Consider the following 19,632-nt stretch of genomic DNA (forward strand, 5'->3'; position numbering starts at 1 on the left):
TTTATGGTCCATCCAATCCCAATCTCACTAAACAGCTCCTTCAACAAACTGCAGGCAGATGTGTTTATCACAGCTGCTCTCTTTTGATTTTAAACAGCAGTTCTTCCAACCTGAAGTGAAGTGAAACTGGGTGTGGGGTTTGCCCACGACCAGTTTGTCATTTCATGGGGCAAACTGTGAATATTTCATGGAGAAAACGCTACAGTGTTATACCCAAAAAAATAATATACACAAAAGTTTATTTTTATCTTAACTTTGCTTAGTAGTTTAGTTGAGTTTCACTAGCCTAGTACAAAGGATTTGTAGATTGAAATGTAGTTTAATCCAGATAAACAACATTCTATAGTGGTGTCCTCTGGATGTTCATTTTATTTCTGTTAATAAATTCTTGAACTTGAAGAGGAATTATCACTCATTTATTCGATACGTGTACAGAGTTTGCTGTTAAAAGTGACGCCAGTGCTCAAATCATCCCTTTTCCTAATATCAGCTGTTTGGGCTGATATTCACAATATCTAACAATACCTAATACCTAGGACAATACCTAACAATACCTAACAGAGTTATTTAATAAACATTATTAGCTTAGAAACATGCCCAATGGCATAACAGGTTTCAATGTGAACGTCCCTTTAGTATGAGAGGCCTGTCTATCACCTAACAGCTATGGTAATATTCTTTCACTATCTTGACCGTATTTGCAATTAAAAAAGGTATGAAGCTGATTAGCATCACCCCTCCATAAGGGACGTCCATAAGGAGAGATAATACTTCTGCAAGGTACTTTATCAAGTCCTTAAGCTTCAAATCAGACGTTACCAAACTACAAAACAGAGCACTTGCTGATTTCTTCCCCAATAAATCTCTGTAAAAAAAGGTGTTTTTTGTTGATGTGGCGTGTTCAGTCAACATTTCTTAGGATTCCACTTTGGCCAACAAGAGACTTGTCTCCAAGGTTCTATGACAAAAACGAAATATCTAAAAAACAGGGATTTGTATAAGCGATTCCACATGACTCTTACTTTAGCTTGTCATCAATCATTTGGTGCCTTATGAGAACATTTCACCCACACTCCATTTCTACATCCTGTAGGCAGGGAGGGACGTTTCATCCCTCTGGACTGGCACTGATAAGTGCATTATGCCTCTGCGCTCCTGATTAAACACGGTCGCTGAGTCTTACCCCAGGTTGAGCCTCTCTGTAGCTTTAGGAAAGGCCCTGGGAATGGTGGCGAGGTGCCTGAACGTACACTGGACCTCTTTAGTTCCTGGGCAGCTACAGCTGCGTGGGCAGGATGGGACACCGTGGACAGAGACAATCTAAAGCATGTATGAAGGGCAGATGAAAGTAAGAAAGACAAAAAGTTACAGCCAAAAAGTAAGCTTAAACATGATTAAGACATTTATCTTTAACATGTCTGCCTGAGACTTTCATATTTCGGTAGAGCATAAAATGAACACATGTATTTGATGGAAAGTAAACATCTCCCTCTTCATAAGAAAGTAGGTGGTCATTCACCACTCCCGGCATTGTAACTTTAATGACTCCTGGTCACAATAAATCAACAAGCGTCTGCAATAATGATTTACCGTATGCAGTAGGAGTGATGAGAAGAACAGGGGAAACCAGGCTGCAGCCAGCCTGCAGAGGGATTTGGTGCACAAAAAAAGTCCCATGACTGGAGGTCTGTCAGAGTGCTCCCAACATGAACATATCTGCAAGAAATGGTGATGACACAGATTCATGTCAGCAAAAATAGTTATTTAATGGCCCCGTGCTAGCATTGAATTGCACAGACACAGCATTTCTTCAAAAAGCAAAGTTTCTAAAACAGCAGAACCAGAATCAACTTTATTTGCCAGGTATGTGTACACATATAAGGAATTTGACTCTCTACTGTACAAAGCTCACAATGTGTGTACTTATACAATAATATGAAAAAACACATAACAAACATAACACTATAAACAAGCGGGCAATTTGAGACAATAATGCAATGGTAGAATGAGCAGGGTGCAAAGGATGCAGGAGTAATTATTTCCATTGTTATTACTATGCACATGTTGGAAGTGGAGGTCATGTACAAGGGCACATACACATGCAAACATACTGTACATGTTCACAGTATGATGAATGCAGACAACAGCTGCATTCATTCTGCTGGTGGTTCCTAGAGTCTCTAAGAGTAGAATGGGAGGCAGATCCTTTAGCTATCAGGCTCCTCTCCTGTGGAACCAACTCCCAGTTTTGGTCCCTGAGGCAGACACCCTATCTATTTTTAAGACTAATGTTAAAACTTTCCTTTTTGACAAAGCTTATAGTTAGAGTGGCTAATACCCTGAGCTATCTCTATAGTTGTGCTGTGATAGGCCTAGGCTGCTGGACATCAGGGTCTAATTTTCTCACTCTACTGATTTCTACTGTTCTCCAGTTTTGCATTGTATTACATTGAAATGACTGTCGTCATTTCAGCTTTTAACTTTTTGTTCTCTCTCTTTTTTCTTTATAGTAGGCACACCTGGTCTGGCGTTCTGTTAACTGTGACATCATCCAGAGAAGACGGCTCACCCGCTACTACCATCTAATGTAGAACAGATTACTAGATCAATGTGTGCTTCTGTGCTTTTTTGTCTCTCTTGTTGTGTCTCTGCTCTGTCTTCTCTAACCCACAGTCGGTCGAGGCAGATGACCGTTCATACTGAGCCCGGTTCTGTCGGAGGTTTTCCTTCCCGTTAATGGGGAGTTTTTCTTCCCACTGTCGCTTCATGCTTGCTCAGTATGAGGGATTGCAGCAAAGCCATGTACAATGCAGATGACTCTTCCTGTGGCTCTATGCTTCCCCAGGAGTGAATGCTGCTCGTCGGGACTTTGATGCAATCAACTGGTTTCCTTATATAGGACATTTTTGACCAATCTGTATAATCTGACCCAATCTGTATAATATGATTGAACTTGACTTTGTAAAGTGCCTTGAGATGACATGTTTCATGATTTGGCGCTATATAAATAAATTGAATTGAAATTGAACAGAAGATATTGGGATCTGAAACTGGTGTGCAACACTGTGTACACTAGTAATATTCACATTGTACAGAAATGCTAATATTTATTAATCAAAAAAATGTGCTGCATCTCTCTCTCTCTCTCTCTCTCTCTCTTTTGTTTTTAATCTGCCTTCAGATCTTTCAAATTGTTTCCAAACATTTGCCAACAAACATTTTTATGGCCACAAAAGTTTGGCATTGTGTTTGTTTTTCATTATGCTTTTCTTTTCTGTGTTTACTAGACATAAATTGCCCCATTAACTTTAAAGTTTATGTCTAGCGCAGCAAAACGGTTGTTTACTAATTATTATAAGAGTTATGTACTGACTGATTGAATATGCAAAGTTTTAGCTATGTACATCATAATGAGACCTCTGATGACTCTGGTGCAGCAGTGGAGGTCCCACAGCTCAGGTGGGAGAAACTTTTAACCGGGAAACTATATTTCCACAAGTTTGACGTTTCTGAAAGAGTGGCAAGAAAAAGAGTTTGAAGAAAGCAACAAAAAGTGCCAATTGCAATGTGACCAAAGTAATGTCATGGACACAGTCAAACTGTGGAAGAATGTGCTCTGGTCAAATAATACCAAAATAAAACGTCCTTGTCTACGTGCAAAACACTGGTTGTGGTAGGAAGCGGATTGCACATCATGCATGGTAGAGCATAGAGGTGGCTGCATCATACTGTGGGATTTTTTTTAAAAGGCAAATGTAGCTCAGTGGGAAGAGTAGACTTGCAAACCAAAAGTTGTTGGTTCAAATCCAGCTTCCTCCTGTCACATGTCGAAGTGTCCCTGGGCAAGACTCTTTATCCCAAGTTGTTTACTGACCTGTGTATCAGTAAATGAGTATGAGTGTGATTGTGGGAATGAAGCGCTATATAAATTCAGTCCATTTACATTTAAGCAGGGACAGAGAAAATGGTCAGAGTGGATAGGGACTGTCACAATCACCAGGTGTTTGATGATTTTTAGTTTTCTGGGCATCATGCATTCTGTTTTTTAGTATTGCTTATTAGTCTGTGGCTTCTGTTTCTTCCTTCATGTTTCCTGTCATTTAGTATTCTTTTCATTTGGATTTAGTTATTTATAGTTCTGTTAGGTCACTGTTTCCCTGTGCACTTAACGTCTGTATTCAGTTCAGTATTTAGTGGGTTACTTAGTGTTTTTTAGTCATTGCAGGCTTTGCGTTCTTGTTAGGGTCTGTTTTCCTTCTGGTCTCTGTCATTTCCTTGCTGTCAATCTCCCTCAGCTTATTACCGTGGTATCATTCACCTGTGCTAATTACTTTCACTTGCCTTCTCCTCTGTCTCTTCTACTATTTAATACTATTTAAAATGCTGGTTTCCTGTCACTCCTCGCACAATCCGCTGTTATGCTGTTCTGAATACAAATACATGACACACAAAACATTGTCAAAAATAAAACACATTTCCTTTTCCTTCCAAATTTGTGTTGATCTATCAGATAAAATGACTTTAGGTTTGTGGTTGTAACCTGAATAAAGGCAGAAATGTTGAGAATATGAAATATTTTTGCATCTTTGCCCAAACAAAGTGACCTTAGGGGATGCGATACTGCTCACATCCATATTCAGCCTTTGATCTTCTGACTTCTGTTCCACGCGCATGAAGAGAATAAACCCATTTCTCTTCTTAGATTCAGCTGTCAGCTTTGATTCCTCGTGACAAAAGAGAGAAAACATCCTAATGTGGTGCAAATCCCACCACTATTCAGAAGCCTTTTCTTTTGCTGGAGATTAGATTAGAAAAGGAAAGAAAGGGAAGACAAAAATCCCATTACAGAGCCAGAAGAAAATATGAGAGTTGTGAGAAAAGTCTCCAAGCCTGGGTAAGTGGACAGCACCTCTGCATGATCAAACTCTTCCTCCAGATTGATGCAACTCATCGGAAATCCCGCCTGCCTTCCAGTACGCCTTCTCTTAAGAAAGACAACAATCTAATCAACTAATCTTCTGTTATCCCGCATAATAATAATACTAAACATTTAACGTTTACCAGCTCAGAGTGATTTCTAATAGACAGTTGGGTGGTTGTAGCAGGGACAGCTGGTCTGGCAATCATCATGTTGGTTCAGATGCTCCTTCATGTGAACCAGATACTATTTACACACGCTCCCTCACAAATACTTTCTCGCGTGGTTCTGCTAAAATGAGGGGAAGAGAAACGTTCACAAGGTAAAACTCACCGACACATGCATTTCTGAAGTCATTAGAGGCCAGTTTGGGGTTTCTGGTTTCCACTGCAGGCAGCGTTCCACCTAAACAGGGAGGCTAATTCACCTAACAGCTGTGTGTCTGTGTGTGTGTGTGTGTGCGTGTGTGTGTGTGTGTGTGTGTGTGTGTGTGTGTGTGTGTGTGTGTGTGTGTGCGTGTGTGCGTGTGTGTGTGTGTGTGTGTGTGTGTGTGTGTGTGTGTGTGTGTGTGTGTGTGTGTGTGTGTGTGTGTGTGTCAGAGAGAGAAACAGTAACGTGTGTGAAGGGGTTAGATTGTCATGTTATCATCATTCCCACAGCAGGCTGATGATCGTCCTCTTTGGATTTGACTTCCGCTCTTCGTCTTTCTCCACCACGGATCCACACACGGCTCTGACTTCCTGATCTGATAAACACGTTGACCTGTGTGTACCCATCCATGAGCGACACCTGCTCTATCTGGAGCGGGCAGCAGACACCAGCACAGGTAGACAGGCAGTCCATTACTGACAACACTGACAGGCGGCGCTGCTCAGACTTAAGGGCGCACTTTCTTCGATTTAAGATGCCAGTTTGGCACGTTGCCATTTTATTCTTTCACAGTTTTGAACTTTTTGTATCCAAGTTTTGTCGGAAAAGAAGCCGTCTGCCACTGGATGACTGGAAACTCATACCTGTTGCGGGGATGTTTCAAAGTCCCTCTAATGAACATTAATTTAAACTAATATTCAACAATTTACTCATGGTTAAAAGAAAATATGGTTATTTGACTCCAAGAAATCTCAAATCTGCAGGAGGTCACAGTTATAGTTATTTTGTTTTGTCCTGTTGTCCAATCTGTCATATATCGATTGTAAGTTGGATCACAAACTACAACAATTGGGTTTAATATTTTTCTAGTACTTTTAACTAAAAAAATAATCACAGGTTTGCAGTATTTTTAGGTAATTTGTCTCTAGAATAATCCAAATCACAAGAGAGATAAGCTGATACACAGCAGCAATGTACAGGTATGAAGTGGTTGTTTATGGGTATGAAATAGAAGTGGGTTGGGCCAAGAAGCTAACGAGTGGGTATGAAATTAGGGAACCAACTTGCCACAGGATGATTATTAATGGCTTTAACAAATGACGCTAAATGTTTTCCTTGTTCAACAATTTCTCTTTGCGGGAAGAAAGACAAAAAGCTGATTTTAGCTGAAATGCTACTTTTATTTTCAACTACAACACATCTGCATCCATGCTAGCATCTTTGTCCTGTTTTGTTGTGTTTTATCAGGTAAAGCTAATCTTCGTCCCCGATGCAGCAACAGGATAGGATTGAAATCACAGTGTTGCTCGACCACTGAAACACACATAATCACTTTGTCACTTGAAGGGGCAGAACTGGGCTTCACGGAGGAATGCATTGTACAAATGAGGTCAGAGGTCAAGTACAAACCCGAAGCTCTGGAGTTAGTTATAAATCAAGGTGACGGTCAAGGAGAAAAAAAAAAAAAAACATTCCTCGTTCCCTGCAGTCTGTAATGTCTTTCTCGTCTTCAGACCATGTACTTGACGTTCTAAAACATGCTTTGCTGTCACAATAAGTCCAAAGTATTGTCCATGTTAGTTTAACTGTGTTTTTTAACAAAGGCATTTTTAACCGTGCTTTGTATCAGCGGTGGCACACAGCAGCAGCGATTTCTTAATAGCTAGATAAAAACAACTAAAAGACAACTCTGTGACAGCTCCTGTAGACGTTTTACAGTGCCATAAAGGGTCCCAGTCAGTCTGCACTGCAGAATTTATTAGCATTTTGGGGAGGAAAAAACGAAAGCAAGACAAAGAAATAAGGAGATTAAAACCCCAAGGGAGCTGGGAGCTGGGAAGAGAGCTGCACAGCAAAATGAAAAATAGAAGACAAGAGAAAGCAGCTGAGGAGATCCAAGGAAATAGGAAAAGAATTTTGTTGATCTATAGAAATCACATGTGTCTGGCAGAGATGAAAGTGGTGTACTCCTTATAGAGGAGGAGCACAAAGGAGTCAGACATGCTGCGTATCAGAATCATGTGCTGCCAGCACAGCCATAAAAAGTCATTACTTTGCTTTACAGCTTTCTATAGGGTCCTCTCGCTCTCTGCAATGTGCTTTTCAGTGATTTTCAGCTCAACATTGTATAAGCAGCCTGGTTCATAAATTAAACATTAAAAAAGTCAGTTCCCAGCACGAGCGCTGATTTGAGCATCGATGGAACTCTTTAACTGTGCACTTGTTATATTTTGTCTTTCTGTTTGTAACGTTTAGCCTGTTTTGGGTCAGGGTTTCTCCACTGGCAGCATATGGTTTAATGAATGAAGGTCTTTGGTGCTACAATAATCTCAAAGTGGATTTAGGTTTATATTTCCTTATTTTGACAAACAATGACAGTACATGAACTGCTACTGCAAGGAAGTGCAATTATGTGACTCTCTAAAACATGACCTGCCAACAAAGTCACAAAGTTTAAATTGGGCTCAGAATCACAATTAATGTGATATAAAAGGAAAAGTCGGGTTCAAGTTATACTGGTTCGATTATGACTTGGAATCTGTCAGCTTCCCCCAAACAGGGATGAGAAACACATGCAGTCATGACTGGGTGTAATATTAAATCTTTGAAAATAATGTACTATATGATAACGAAGGAAATTCTAAATAAAATGTTTATCCATATTTATCTCAGTCTATGAAAGCACTGAACTATAAAGGAAATCAAACTGTCCTGTGATACTTTATGAGTATGAAATGGAAACAGGAAGTGACAACATTGCAAATACGTGGGTACAAAGTAGTTAACAAACTGACAAAGGCAGGATTTTACCCAGAGCATACGCTAAACATAACTTCTAATATTTCTAGTTGACAGTAGATATTTACATAAACTATATATAAATATATTTCTTTCTTAATGTCTGTAATTCAACCACACTGAATATTTTCAGTTTTAGGCCGATAAAGTTCTCAAAATTATTTTTTATTTGCTAAATGAAAGAATACTGAGACAGAGAATTTTTTTAAGATAATTACTATTTCATGTTAATCAAATTACAAAGTATGACTATGTTTCCTTTGTATTTGGCAGTTTGAACAGTATGAGTTGGGTAAAATGTTTCAGGTATCCTTCGATAAGCTTTCTCGCCATAGCTTGCTAGAAATTTGGCCCATTCCTCCTGACAGAACTGTCTGTAAGTGAGTCAGCTCTGTAGGCAGGCTCGTGTGCTCGGCCCACTCCTTTTCTAAGGGGCAGAGAACAGAGCTTTGTGACCGCCAATCTAAAACACTTAGTCGTTCATAAGTTTTGTTCCTAATTTGGTGACACGCTACAGGCTGTTGTCCATCTGCAAGATGTCCAAGCTTTGACTTTATTTTTCTGGTTATCCCAACTGACCATGGGCTGGAAATCTGACCTCACTTCTTGAAAGAATTAGTCAAGCTTATTTTAATTTTGATTTGTTGCGTGTTTAAGTTCATTGTCCAGTTGGAACATAGTACACAAGATTCAAATACATGCATTAAACCATCAAGGTTGACGTCTTGTGTACACTTAACTGAGGACAGTGTTGCCAAGTCTGCCTATTATAAGCGACTTTGAGCTTGTTTTTTTGTTTTTTTATTGGGAGTCAGTCGTAAATTTCGTGATTGCCAGGTTAGTTTTTTTATGCTTTTATTTGACCGCGAGGTTGCATATTTGGGCTTGGCTATTTCGGTCCAACATAACTCCTTTTCCTTTTCCTATTGCACCAAAATGTCTATCTGCATAGACACACTTCTCCTTGCCCTGGAGTGTTTCTGAACTGTCCAACTATGTTGTGTTTTTGCTTCAGTGCTCTTTGCCTTCTCTCCTCTCCCCGTGGAGCCCAGGACTATTGCCAGTGGCCAGCTTTCAGAACGTGCATCCCTGGGTTTTGTTGTCTTCCTGCATGTTGCAAAAGGTCCCAAATAAAATCAATAGGAGATTAGTTGGGTCAGGTTATTTTGATCAGTTATAACAATACATAACAGATTGGAAAAACTGCGTGGGCTAATGACTGGGGTTCCCTTAGGAGACGAGTGTACATGCACGTCAGCTTCTGAAACAAAGGTAATTAGTGCGATAAAAAAACAAACAAACAAAAAAAAAAACGGGACCTTTTATACAATTAGTCTGCAGATGTCAATAAACACTGCATGCCCTGGAACAAGACAAACTATAAATCACACCAACCAGCGCAGATGATGGTGCTAGGCATAATATTTATCTCTCTGTCTGGACAAAGGATTGATACAAAGATTTTCAGCTCAATAAATCTGTTGTAAAACATATATAAAATATTATTTAGATGTGAACTTAGCTTTTTAAAAATGTATTCAAAAATTGTCCAATGTATTCCTTTTTTTTGTAAAATGTGCCATGAGAGCAATTATATTTCACCCATATGTCATGATTTGGGCCTTTTGTTTATATATTTTTTGGGCTGATTGCCTGCTTCCCCCCCATTCTCTGCTCCATCCCACATTACCAGCTTAACCTGCTGCTGTGAATTGGGTTTAAGTCGTTTCACCTGGGACTCTATTTTTCTATACCTGCCTCCCACAGTCACTCACTGCCTGTATGCTGCTCCCGTTGCTCTCGTGTGCTTAAGCCTGCCAGACCTTTTGCTCCTGTGTGCGACCTGCCCTCACTGAAGGTTCTGCTGCTGACTCTGGTCAAGACCCGGACTGTTTTTGGTGAAGATCCTTGCCTAGCCCTTTGGGCTGTTTTTGCCTGTTTGGAGCAGTTGTTTAAGTTTTTCCTGCTTGTTGTCAAGTCGCTGCTCACAGCTTTCTACGGTGTTGCTTGCTGCAGCCTTCGCTACCTGGTCTGTGTGTCACGGACATCGTCATCAGCTCAACGTGTATCTGCCATCTGTCTGTTGCCACTTTCCTCTCAGTAATACTGTCCAGCCAGGCTTATTCCCCTTTTTACAATCAACTTTTTAAACGCAACTCCATGTTTCTGGCTTGAATCAAGGTTCCTAGTTCATAGGCATTACACATAGGTCCTATATCTCAATTATAATAAATTGGGGTTTGGGATATATGCTTTTTTTTCTTTTTTTAAATCAGGGGGCATCAAAATAAGTGTTCTGTACACTTGTGAAAACGTAGTGAATTGTGAGCAACCCTTTACAAAGTAATACTCTCCATATTACATAGTTTACAATAACAAGGTATAAAACATAAAAATATAACAAATCTTACGGGTGCAAGGTGTTACTAAAAGCTCTGACAGTTTTTAATATATAGTATAATATAAGTGTACCCCGCCACTCGCACAGTGAACGCTGGAGATAGGCACCAGCAACCCCCTCGACCCCATGAGGGATTAAGCAGGTCAGAAAATGGATGGATGTAATATAAGTGGGAGAGCATGTACATCTTTAAACCTGTATTTTTAACTTTTAAAAAGTCATCAATCGGGTTGCTGTATAATTTCACCCTTCATGAGTAAATGGGACTAATATAGAAATCATAAAACTCCTAAATTATTGGTATGCAAACTTCTGACCAGAAGTGCAAGAGCCAACATGCTTAGCATCCAGCTCCATCTAACAAGCTTCTAGTTTCATGTGACGAAAACCCGAACGAGTGTGAAAACCCGACGGATTCTTCAGAGAATGTGGGAGCAGAGCCAGCACATCTTTGAGCAAAGAGCGTTGTGCTGACCGTCGGCCAAGTCCAAGCCGCTCTGTTCAAGATAACACATGTCATAAGAGGACCCGTATGAATGCCACATGGTTTCCATGAAACTCGGCAACATCATATGCTGCACATTCTATTGTTTCTGCGCTGGACGGCATCTTTCTCCGAGGGTTTGTTTGGCTCGCTTTACTGACTGGCAAACTTTTTTACTGTCACAATTTCTTTAAAGAGCAGATTCCTGTAAAATAGTTGCAATTACCTCAAAAAGCCAACATGACTGTCTTCAACTGTTTGTACTTTAGCTCAGTTTATAAGGAGCCCCATTAGTTGCAGCTTAAATGCATCCATTCTTTGGAAGCATACCTGCTGCTTGTTATTGCTGCAGGTCGGCCCCGTTCAGGCATCCACACACAGCGTAGTGTCCAATAAATGTTAAATGCTGCATTTGTGCAGGGCGTCGTTTTTGTTTTTCACAGGCAGCAACATGACTGGATGACTGTATTATCCAGTCATGTCTCACTTGTGAGTACAAAAACTTAGCAGTTTTATGTCTTACCCACTTTATCTCGGCAGAAAAATCATTTCAGATGCTGCTTCGATGGTTGCTTGGCTCGTTTCTCAACGGCACGCCAACTGCTGCCTGTTGGTAATTGTTCTCATGCTGCTTATGTTACCAGACCAAAGACAACATAACTAACGACTGATTTACACTGAGTAGTAAATCAATCATTACTTTTCATGCTCTAAAATGAAATATGTCTTTAAATCTGTCACTTCTCCAAACACAGCTGAATGAGAGCAACAGACATTTATCTGTCTCTTTAGTTTTAATATGTATGCATATTTATATATATATATCTTTCATGCAAACTACATCAAAAAAGAGAATGTCTAAATAATAAATGGCAAAGAAAAGGAAGAGTGTCGGAAAGCAATGTCTTTAAAGCTAGAAGCCACATCTGGGAGCTTTTAAAAAGTTCCCATTCTGAAAAATCACATGGGACTCACCTGGAAACTCCTCCGGAAGCTGGAAAACAAACTTTTTCAGGAGAAAAAGAAAATGCCCTCAAAACATCCGACTCCTTGAGCTGTGCGTGGAGGACGGAGAGTTTAACCAGAGAAGACGCGGTTAACAAGTACCCAGTTGATGTCCTGGTGATCTGTGAGGAGAGAGTGGGAGAGGGGATGGAGCGCTCCTTTTGTGCTGATTGGCTTGACCCTCCGCTGGTCCCCAAGGCATCTGGATTTCAGATTAGCTGCTTTTCCTCTTCCTTGCCGTTTAAGCACGCAGCCAGGAATGCCTCTCCATCCTCGTCTACACTCTTTCATTCGCCTCCCTCATTCATGTAACCCCTCTCTGAGACTCTTCTTTCACTTCACGGGCTGTCCTGGCGGAAACATAATCACTCTCCTTTCTTTTTATTGTTTCCTTTCTTTACTACGGATACTGTCTGTCTGACTTTGGAGCTTCTCTTTCAGTGTCAGTTTCTTTCTTCCCCTCCCTACTTATTTGTCTCTTTACATGCTTCCACCTTTCCAGCCCTCCCACACGGCCTCCCTTTTCTCCCCCCAGAGGTTACAATACACTATGTGAATGCAGATCAGTCAATTATCATAATCCAGCTATAGGTTTAAAGCTTGAGCCTGCGGCCACACGCACATGAGCGTACTCCGCAGCCTTTGGCAGACTGTCAGAATAATTCATTCGATCTGTCTGGGTAAATGTGGCTGTGAATGAAACAGGAGGGGTAGGCTTTAACCGTACAATCGCACCTTAAGCCTTCCTTGTTGAAACAATGCAGAACCACACAGTGGCGATGTGGGCACAGGAGGCCAGATAAAGTCCAGGCATTTTCCACTGTTACTGCTGCTACACATTGGCCAAATGCACAAATTGTCCGCTCTGACATTATTGGATTTATTTTTGTTGTTACCGTTTGGAAACACTTTAGTAGCTGACCTCTTCTTCTGCAGCCAGAGTCGAACCTTACACAAACCTAAATGAATAGGCCTTTTGTTACGGGAGCATTTTGTTAGTCTGCCCCGCCTCACAGTTTAATTATGTTTAGTTGACTTCACCTTGCGAAGAATGAGGGAGAAGCCATTAATGTTTGATTTACAAGCTCAAGCTTGCAAAAGAAGCGGTAAAAGCAGACCGGTGTGCATATTTTCAATTCTTTTCTTTTTTTTCCTCCTTTTTTTATTTCCACATTTGCACTGGAAGACTCAGAAAACTCAAGTTTGAGATTAAAAATCTTCAATAGTCATCTAACTACAAGAATCATACATCTGCTCATATATCAGCACCAATTCATAGCTCCTTGGATCTTTATTCACGTCCTTGGTTTCAAATGTTCGTTAGAGGACTTTAGAGAACAACCAGCTTCAGGCAGAGACAGGAACAGAGCAGAGAAAGTTGTTGAGAACTAATCCAGGATTTGAGAATTATTTTTAGAAGATGTTTGACCCTGACCTGGCCAGCCAGATTGATAATGTGTAGCAATCTCCATTTCGCACATAACCAATCTGGGTCTGCTCCCATCAAATCCATTCAGGGAAAGGAGGGACAGTCAGCAGAGGTTTACGAGCTGATTGGTCAAAGCGACGCCTAGTGCCCGCCTACCAAGGGTTGATTTTAGCCAAACATAGTATCAAATGAAAATGTAAGCAGCAGGCGCCATGAGAAATGACAACAAGTTACGCTGGTCAAGACACTTCTTTGCTGTTCTTCTTTCAAAGATGAAATCCTGGATCCTGACCAAACAGATGTGATAACAGCAGCTATACGTTTGTCCTCCTGCATTTATTTTGGTTCTGGGCTTGACAGCTATTGCTTTTGCCACAGCGGCATGCCCCGCCTTAAATCATAATACTCCAACGTGATTGGCCTGAACCATTTTTGGTTCAGTCACAAACGGTTGAGGCAGGCTTGGTACAAGATGGATTCTTGTGTGTTTGTGAATGTGCAAAAAGAATTCAGCTTGCAGGCAAGGTTAGTTTAAAGTCTGACATGTCTGCGAACCTCCCTAGACACCTACAATGACAGAGCTGCCAAGAAGCAACCAAGACTACCAAGCAGAGCTCAGTAGATTCTTCAGGCAACTTTAACTAGATACTGGATCCCAAGACTGTTGGAAACTGCAACAACTGGAGACTGGAGGAAAATCATTTTTTATGATCAAATAATCATTAAACAGAAAAATTATTTAAATCAAAAACCAGATAAAAATAAATCTCTTTAGGAATTTAAATACGCTCAATTTCATCCAAAAATGCAAAACAAATAACCCAGAACATGGGATTTGGCATATATTCACTGCCACCAGCCACAAAACAATTAAACAAACAAAAGAACGATTGCTCTGATGATTGGGAAGAAGATTTCTCCTTGAATTCAGACCAGAAGTCCATTGAAGAAGATATAACAGAAAACCTTAGCGCCTCACTAATGGACAGTCTCATCCCAAATCCATGGAAGGATATTTTCTGCAGAACGCTTTCCTGCGATGTCAAAACCTGCAATGTTTAGAACAGTGAACGTCAACTTGTGACCTGCGGGCCACATCCAGCCCACCAAAACTTTCCATACGGCCCCCAGGATATTTCTGAATTCGTATAGTGAAAAGGGAAAAGTATATATATATATATATATATATATATATATATATATATATATATATATATATATATATATATATATATATATATATATAAAATATTTTGTTAATTTATTTTATTTTACCAAAGCATTTGGCTTTCACAATGTCTGCCGAGAAGATTTTGACCCCTGGTTTTGAGTCCAGTGCACCATCAGAGTGAGAGTTTAGTGTCTGTGGCCGTATTTCAGAGTAAAGGTGCAGCAGCCTCAGACCAGACTCTCTCAGCAGCAATCTACGCTTTCTGTAGTGCTATTTCAAGTAAGACACAAGTTATGCATGTGTTCTGAGCCATTTTCTTGTATTAATGTTTACCACTTCTTTGTCTTCTAACTTTTCCCTTTCAGGGGTCACCACAGGAAGTCATCTTTCTCCATCTAACTCTATCTTCTGCATCATTTTCTCGCACACCAACTACCTTCATGTCCTCTTTCACTCCATCCGTAAATCTCCTTTTTTGGTCTTCCTCCAGGCCTTCAGCCTGGCAGTTCCAGCCTCAGTATCCATTTATCGATGTATTCATCAACCTTCCTCCGTACATGTCCAAACTATCACAGTTTGGCCTCTGGCTTTATCTCCAAAACATCTAACATGATGTGCTCACTCCTGATCCTTCCTTTCCATCCTCATCACTCTAGTCTCCTGTCTCTTCCTAAGTGCCACTGTATCTAAACCATAAAACATTGCTGGTCTCACCGCCATCTTGTTCAGCTTTCTTTTCAATTTCGCTTAATCTAGCTTCCGCCACTCTTGTCCATAACTTCATTAGATTATCATTACAGGTCCACCTCCAAGTCGAAGGAACTGATTGTTCACGTTAGGAGGCCAATCATTACAAATGGGGACTGGGTGGAGCTGGTACCAGACTTCAGGTTTTTGGGCACCCACGTTAGTAAAGACTGCAAACTCCATCTCAGTCCTGAAGAAGGTCCAGCAGAGACTACTTCTTGAGGAGTCGCAGGAAAAAAACAACCTGAGAACTGAACTCTTTATGTCCCTATACTGCTGCTCAGTGTAGTCGGTGCTGAGCCACGGCATCTCACTGCGTTTCTTCAGCTGTGAAAGAAAGGAAGCAGCTCAAGAGGGTCAGAAGCCGTGCCCAGAGATTGATTGGCTTCCCTCTTCCATCTCTGGAGGGGATCTAAAAGACCCACTGCCTCCGGAGAGCTCACAGTATCATTAGGGAGCCCTCACAGCCTCATCGCCTCCTCTTTGAACTCTTACCCTCAGGGAGTTGTTTCAGGGCAATAAAGATAAGAACAAACAGACTAAAAAACAGAATTATGGTGTAAAATAAAATTCCTACAATGTAATTTCCTGTTTTTTTTTTTTCTTCTTCTCATTCTCTCTCTCACAGTTGAAGTGAACCTGTGATGAGAAATTACAGACCTCTCTCATCTTTCTAAGCAGGAGAACTTGCACAATCAGTGGCTGGCTAAATACTTTTGTAGAACTCTGTTCATTCTGTGCGAACTGCACGTTTTTTCTTCTAAAGATTTCTTCTAGAGCTTCTAGAGTTGCTAATTTTCCTAAGTCATTGTGCTTAGGGTGCTACAATGACAATAAAGGCGTTCTGATTCTGATTCTAATTGTATAACTCGTAAACTATTCCTCTGCAGTTGCACCAGATTTGGATATCCCTCTTGTTCTTTAATATTGGTACCAGCATAGCTCTCCTCCATTCCTTAAGCATCTTCTCACTCTTTAAGATCTCATTAAACAGCCTAGTCAAAACAACTGTTGTCTCTGCACTTTCATTTCTCCACAGATACATCATCAGGTCCAACTGCATTTCCACTCTTCGTCCTTTTCAATGCCTTCCTTACTTCTCCCTTACTAATATTTGCTAAATCCTGAACCACAATGGTTGCTTTCTTCTGTTCTGTGTTCTCTCTCATTTCCTCATTCATCAGCCCTTTAAAGTACTCCTTCCATCTTCCAATCACACTTGTTGCACTCGTCAATACATTTCAACTTTGATCCTTAATCCCCTTAACCTGACCCTAGCCAACTGAATTTCGCTCCACCTAGCTCCACTCACATATATCTAGGACATCGCCCATAGAAAGTGATTTCTCCAACCAATTTTATTGTCTAGCCAATCAGGACGCAGGGCTGGCATTTCATAGATGTGACGTAGTGGAGAAGCGACCGTGACGTGAGACTGTTTTGATTCAGACAACAATGGCGGCTCACATCGAGGAAGCAAGCGTTAACATTGCTGCTGCTATTTCTTCCGTGTTGTCCAATCTACCTAATATTGTTTCATTAAAAGAACATCAGAGAACGGCTATGAAGGCTTTTGTTGGTGGAAACGATGTTTTCCCCCTTCTCCCGACCGCATTTGGCAAGTTTTGTTTTCCGGGGTGCGTCTGTGGTGGAGCGGTTAGCTGTTAGCGGTTAGCGTGAACCATGTTAGGAGGCCTTTAGTCCTCAACGCGGTCGGCCTAAAGGTGCCATACTCCGACCCATGGCACTTTGCCGCCTGTCTTCCCCCCTCTTCCTGTCAGCTCACTGTCAATAAAACGCGTGCCACTAGAGCCGCAAACACATTTAAAAAAAAAAAAAGTTGTTTTTTTTCCCTGCGTCACTCTCATCAGCGTCACTGGTTGGCTTCGGTGTGATTGGTTGAAATAGCACGTCGATAAAGATGACAGACAAGTGGCTTATCCAATCATATGCAAGGATTTTTGATATGGATGTGAGTGGAGCTAGGCGGAGCGACATGCGTCTGGCGAAAGTCAGGTTATAATCCTCCTAACCTGCTGAACATCTTTCCCATCTCTGTCTCCCTGCCTTACCCACCTGTATAAATCCTTCTCTCCCTCCCTAAGGTCCAACCTATCATACAAGTCACTGTATCCCTTTTGGCCTTAGCTACCTCTGCCTTCACTTTACACTGCATCTCTCTGTACTCCTGGGTACTGTCTTCAGTCCCCAATGTCCCACTTTGATCTTTTTCTTTGAAATTATTCCTGGATTTCCTTGTTACACCACCAAGTCTGTTTGTCAACTGTCCTTCCAGAAGACATACCAAGTAATCTCTTACCTGTTTTCATGATGGTGTTAGCTGTAGTTGTCCTGTCATCTGGAAGCACCTCATGGCCACGCAGAGTTTGAGTAACTTTAGATCCAGAAAGAAGTAGGCCATTTTGGCTGGTCACATATATTTACATTGAAGATGTGTACCAGTCAAATAGAGTAGTCTTTGATAGGTGAGGCTTTACATTCAATCAATCCATTGAGCAACCATTAAATTTGGAAAACCTCTGTCAGTGCAAAAGAAACCGGGATTCTGCTGCTCTCTTGTGAATGAACAAATATCGAATCCCCGTAATCTTTCCATTTTCTGCGATGTTCTCCTGCGTCCCCTCTGCACACTCTAAGCATCTGCAACCACTTTCCATGACGGTCCTGTCACATATGATTACAACATGCCCTGGGATACAACCTGGCACAATTTACTCGGGCTGCATCAGGATGCATGACACAATCCCAGTTCAAATGTTTGACATTCTCATTGTGCGAAGACACCCATCACAGCCCTTACTCATCCCCCGAGGATCCTGACTCACTGCACCACTATCATAAAAGAACACATCCTTGGTACTGAAATGTGCTGACCTACAGCCCACGGGAAGCCCTCATATGTTGTATCACACACGGTGATGAGTCCACATGTTAGAAGACCTTGCCAGGGTCTGACAAGAACTACATAGTTACTGGTATTTTTTTTTCCTTTGGGGCCTTCATGTAATCTGAAGACACTCTGAAGCAAAGGATGTCAATTTCACTCAATTTATTCTGCTCGTTCCTTCCAACGTGCCATCACAGTGCACCCACACAAACACACTCAGTCCCCTTCACATAACACACTGCGTGCCCCAATGATGTCTCTTACATCGGTGAGTTCTTTGCTAAACTGTAACCACTTCAGACCAACAATGGGCCATCATGTTGATAGCTTGGCTTCACATAAATGCCCTGTAATGATTACAGTACCATAATGCTAGCTGTAGATATTCTCAGATCACTCTGGAGTTGATCATTGGTTGAGGCTTTTCCAGTTTTTGTATTCTTTTAGCCCAATAAAAGGTAGTTTTCTTTCATTTTCTACCATGTTATTGGGGTTTTGATTTTCTTTTTAAAGCATTTAAAATGATCTGAGAAGCTTATTCTTTTCTGCATGTACAACATTTACTGCCTTTATCCGTAATTAAAGCCTGCGTGAAACCAGTTTATTCTCGTAATGCCCTCACTGACTGACCTCCACACTGCTACACACAACCAGCGGCATGAATGTCACGAATGTTGGATCTGTTGACCTTCTATTACTCTACCGCGCCTACGAGTCAACAAGTTACCATTTGGAAAATATATTTCTACCAAAAGCCTCTGCGTGTTTGGGTATAGTGGCCTGATCAACTCTTAAAGTGACACGTTTGAAACTCACAGAGGAACGTACGGAATAATCATCGTCTTACGAAAACATTCTTCAAAATGTTGCTTTTGCTTTTGAATATTTGTCTTTGTGAAGGTTTTCACACACTCTTTCTGTTTATCTGACTCGCATCTGAAGCTTCAAGGTTCAGTTTTGTTGTTCTGTCTTAACCTGAGCACAGCCTCGTCCTTTGTTCTCTCTGCTCTAATCTCCCAAACCCTGAAGTCCTTTATAAACCACTTTTTCTTTGTGTTTGACCTGTCCATCTGTAATCTACTGCCTGTTTCTTTAGCCAACATTCAAACCGTGCGGGCTGAGAAACAGATCCCACAGTCCCAATCTGAATAGAAGTCTTGATCATTTTCTGTGTTTTTTATAAATCTGGAGGTTCTGCCCCACATACCTGTTGGATTACCTGTGTGTTGACTGTGGCTCAGCTCGTCTTGATTCATCTCGTAGCCCTTAAACCCGCTTTGCCCACACACAACAACATGAAAAGCAATCGTAAAGACCGTGTAGAAATAACACTGCTCGCAAGCAGTTCCACATGGCCTTTAAGCCATGAAAGAGGTGAGAATTTTCCTCATTTAACCAGAT

General features: G+C 41.0%; 1 protein-coding gene across 2 annotated transcripts in view; it reads right to left on the reverse strand.

Moving 5' to 3' along the window:
* The window catches only part of si:ch211-159i8.4 (matrix-remodeling-associated protein 5), a 34,368-nt gene extending 22,012 nt beyond the window's left edge, over positions 1 to 12,356 (reverse strand). The window contains exons 1-3 of one of the 2 annotated variants that reach the window (XM_036127292.1): positions 11,947 to 12,356; positions 1,591 to 1,716; positions 1,184 to 1,320 (exon numbers count right to left, since the gene is read on the reverse strand). In XM_036127292.1, coding sequence (XP_035983185.1) covers positions 1,184 to 1,320; positions 1,591 to 1,677 — 224 coding nt within the window. In that variant the 5' untranslated portion in view covers positions 1,678 to 1,716; positions 11,947 to 12,356. Of the gene's footprint in view, positions 1 to 1,183; positions 1,321 to 1,590; positions 1,717 to 5,251; positions 5,292 to 11,946 lie in introns of those variants that run through there. The other variant, XM_036127291.1, reaches the window with a different exon arrangement.
* Between the last annotated feature and the right edge of the window lie 7,276 nt (positions 12,357 to 19,632).

The sequence above is a fragment of the Fundulus heteroclitus genome, chromosome 23 (genome assembly GCF_011125445.2).
Source record: "Fundulus heteroclitus isolate FHET01 chromosome 23, MU-UCD_Fhet_4.1, whole genome shotgun sequence".
Classification (NCBI taxonomy): Eukaryota; Metazoa; Chordata; class Actinopteri; order Cyprinodontiformes; family Fundulidae; genus Fundulus; species Fundulus heteroclitus.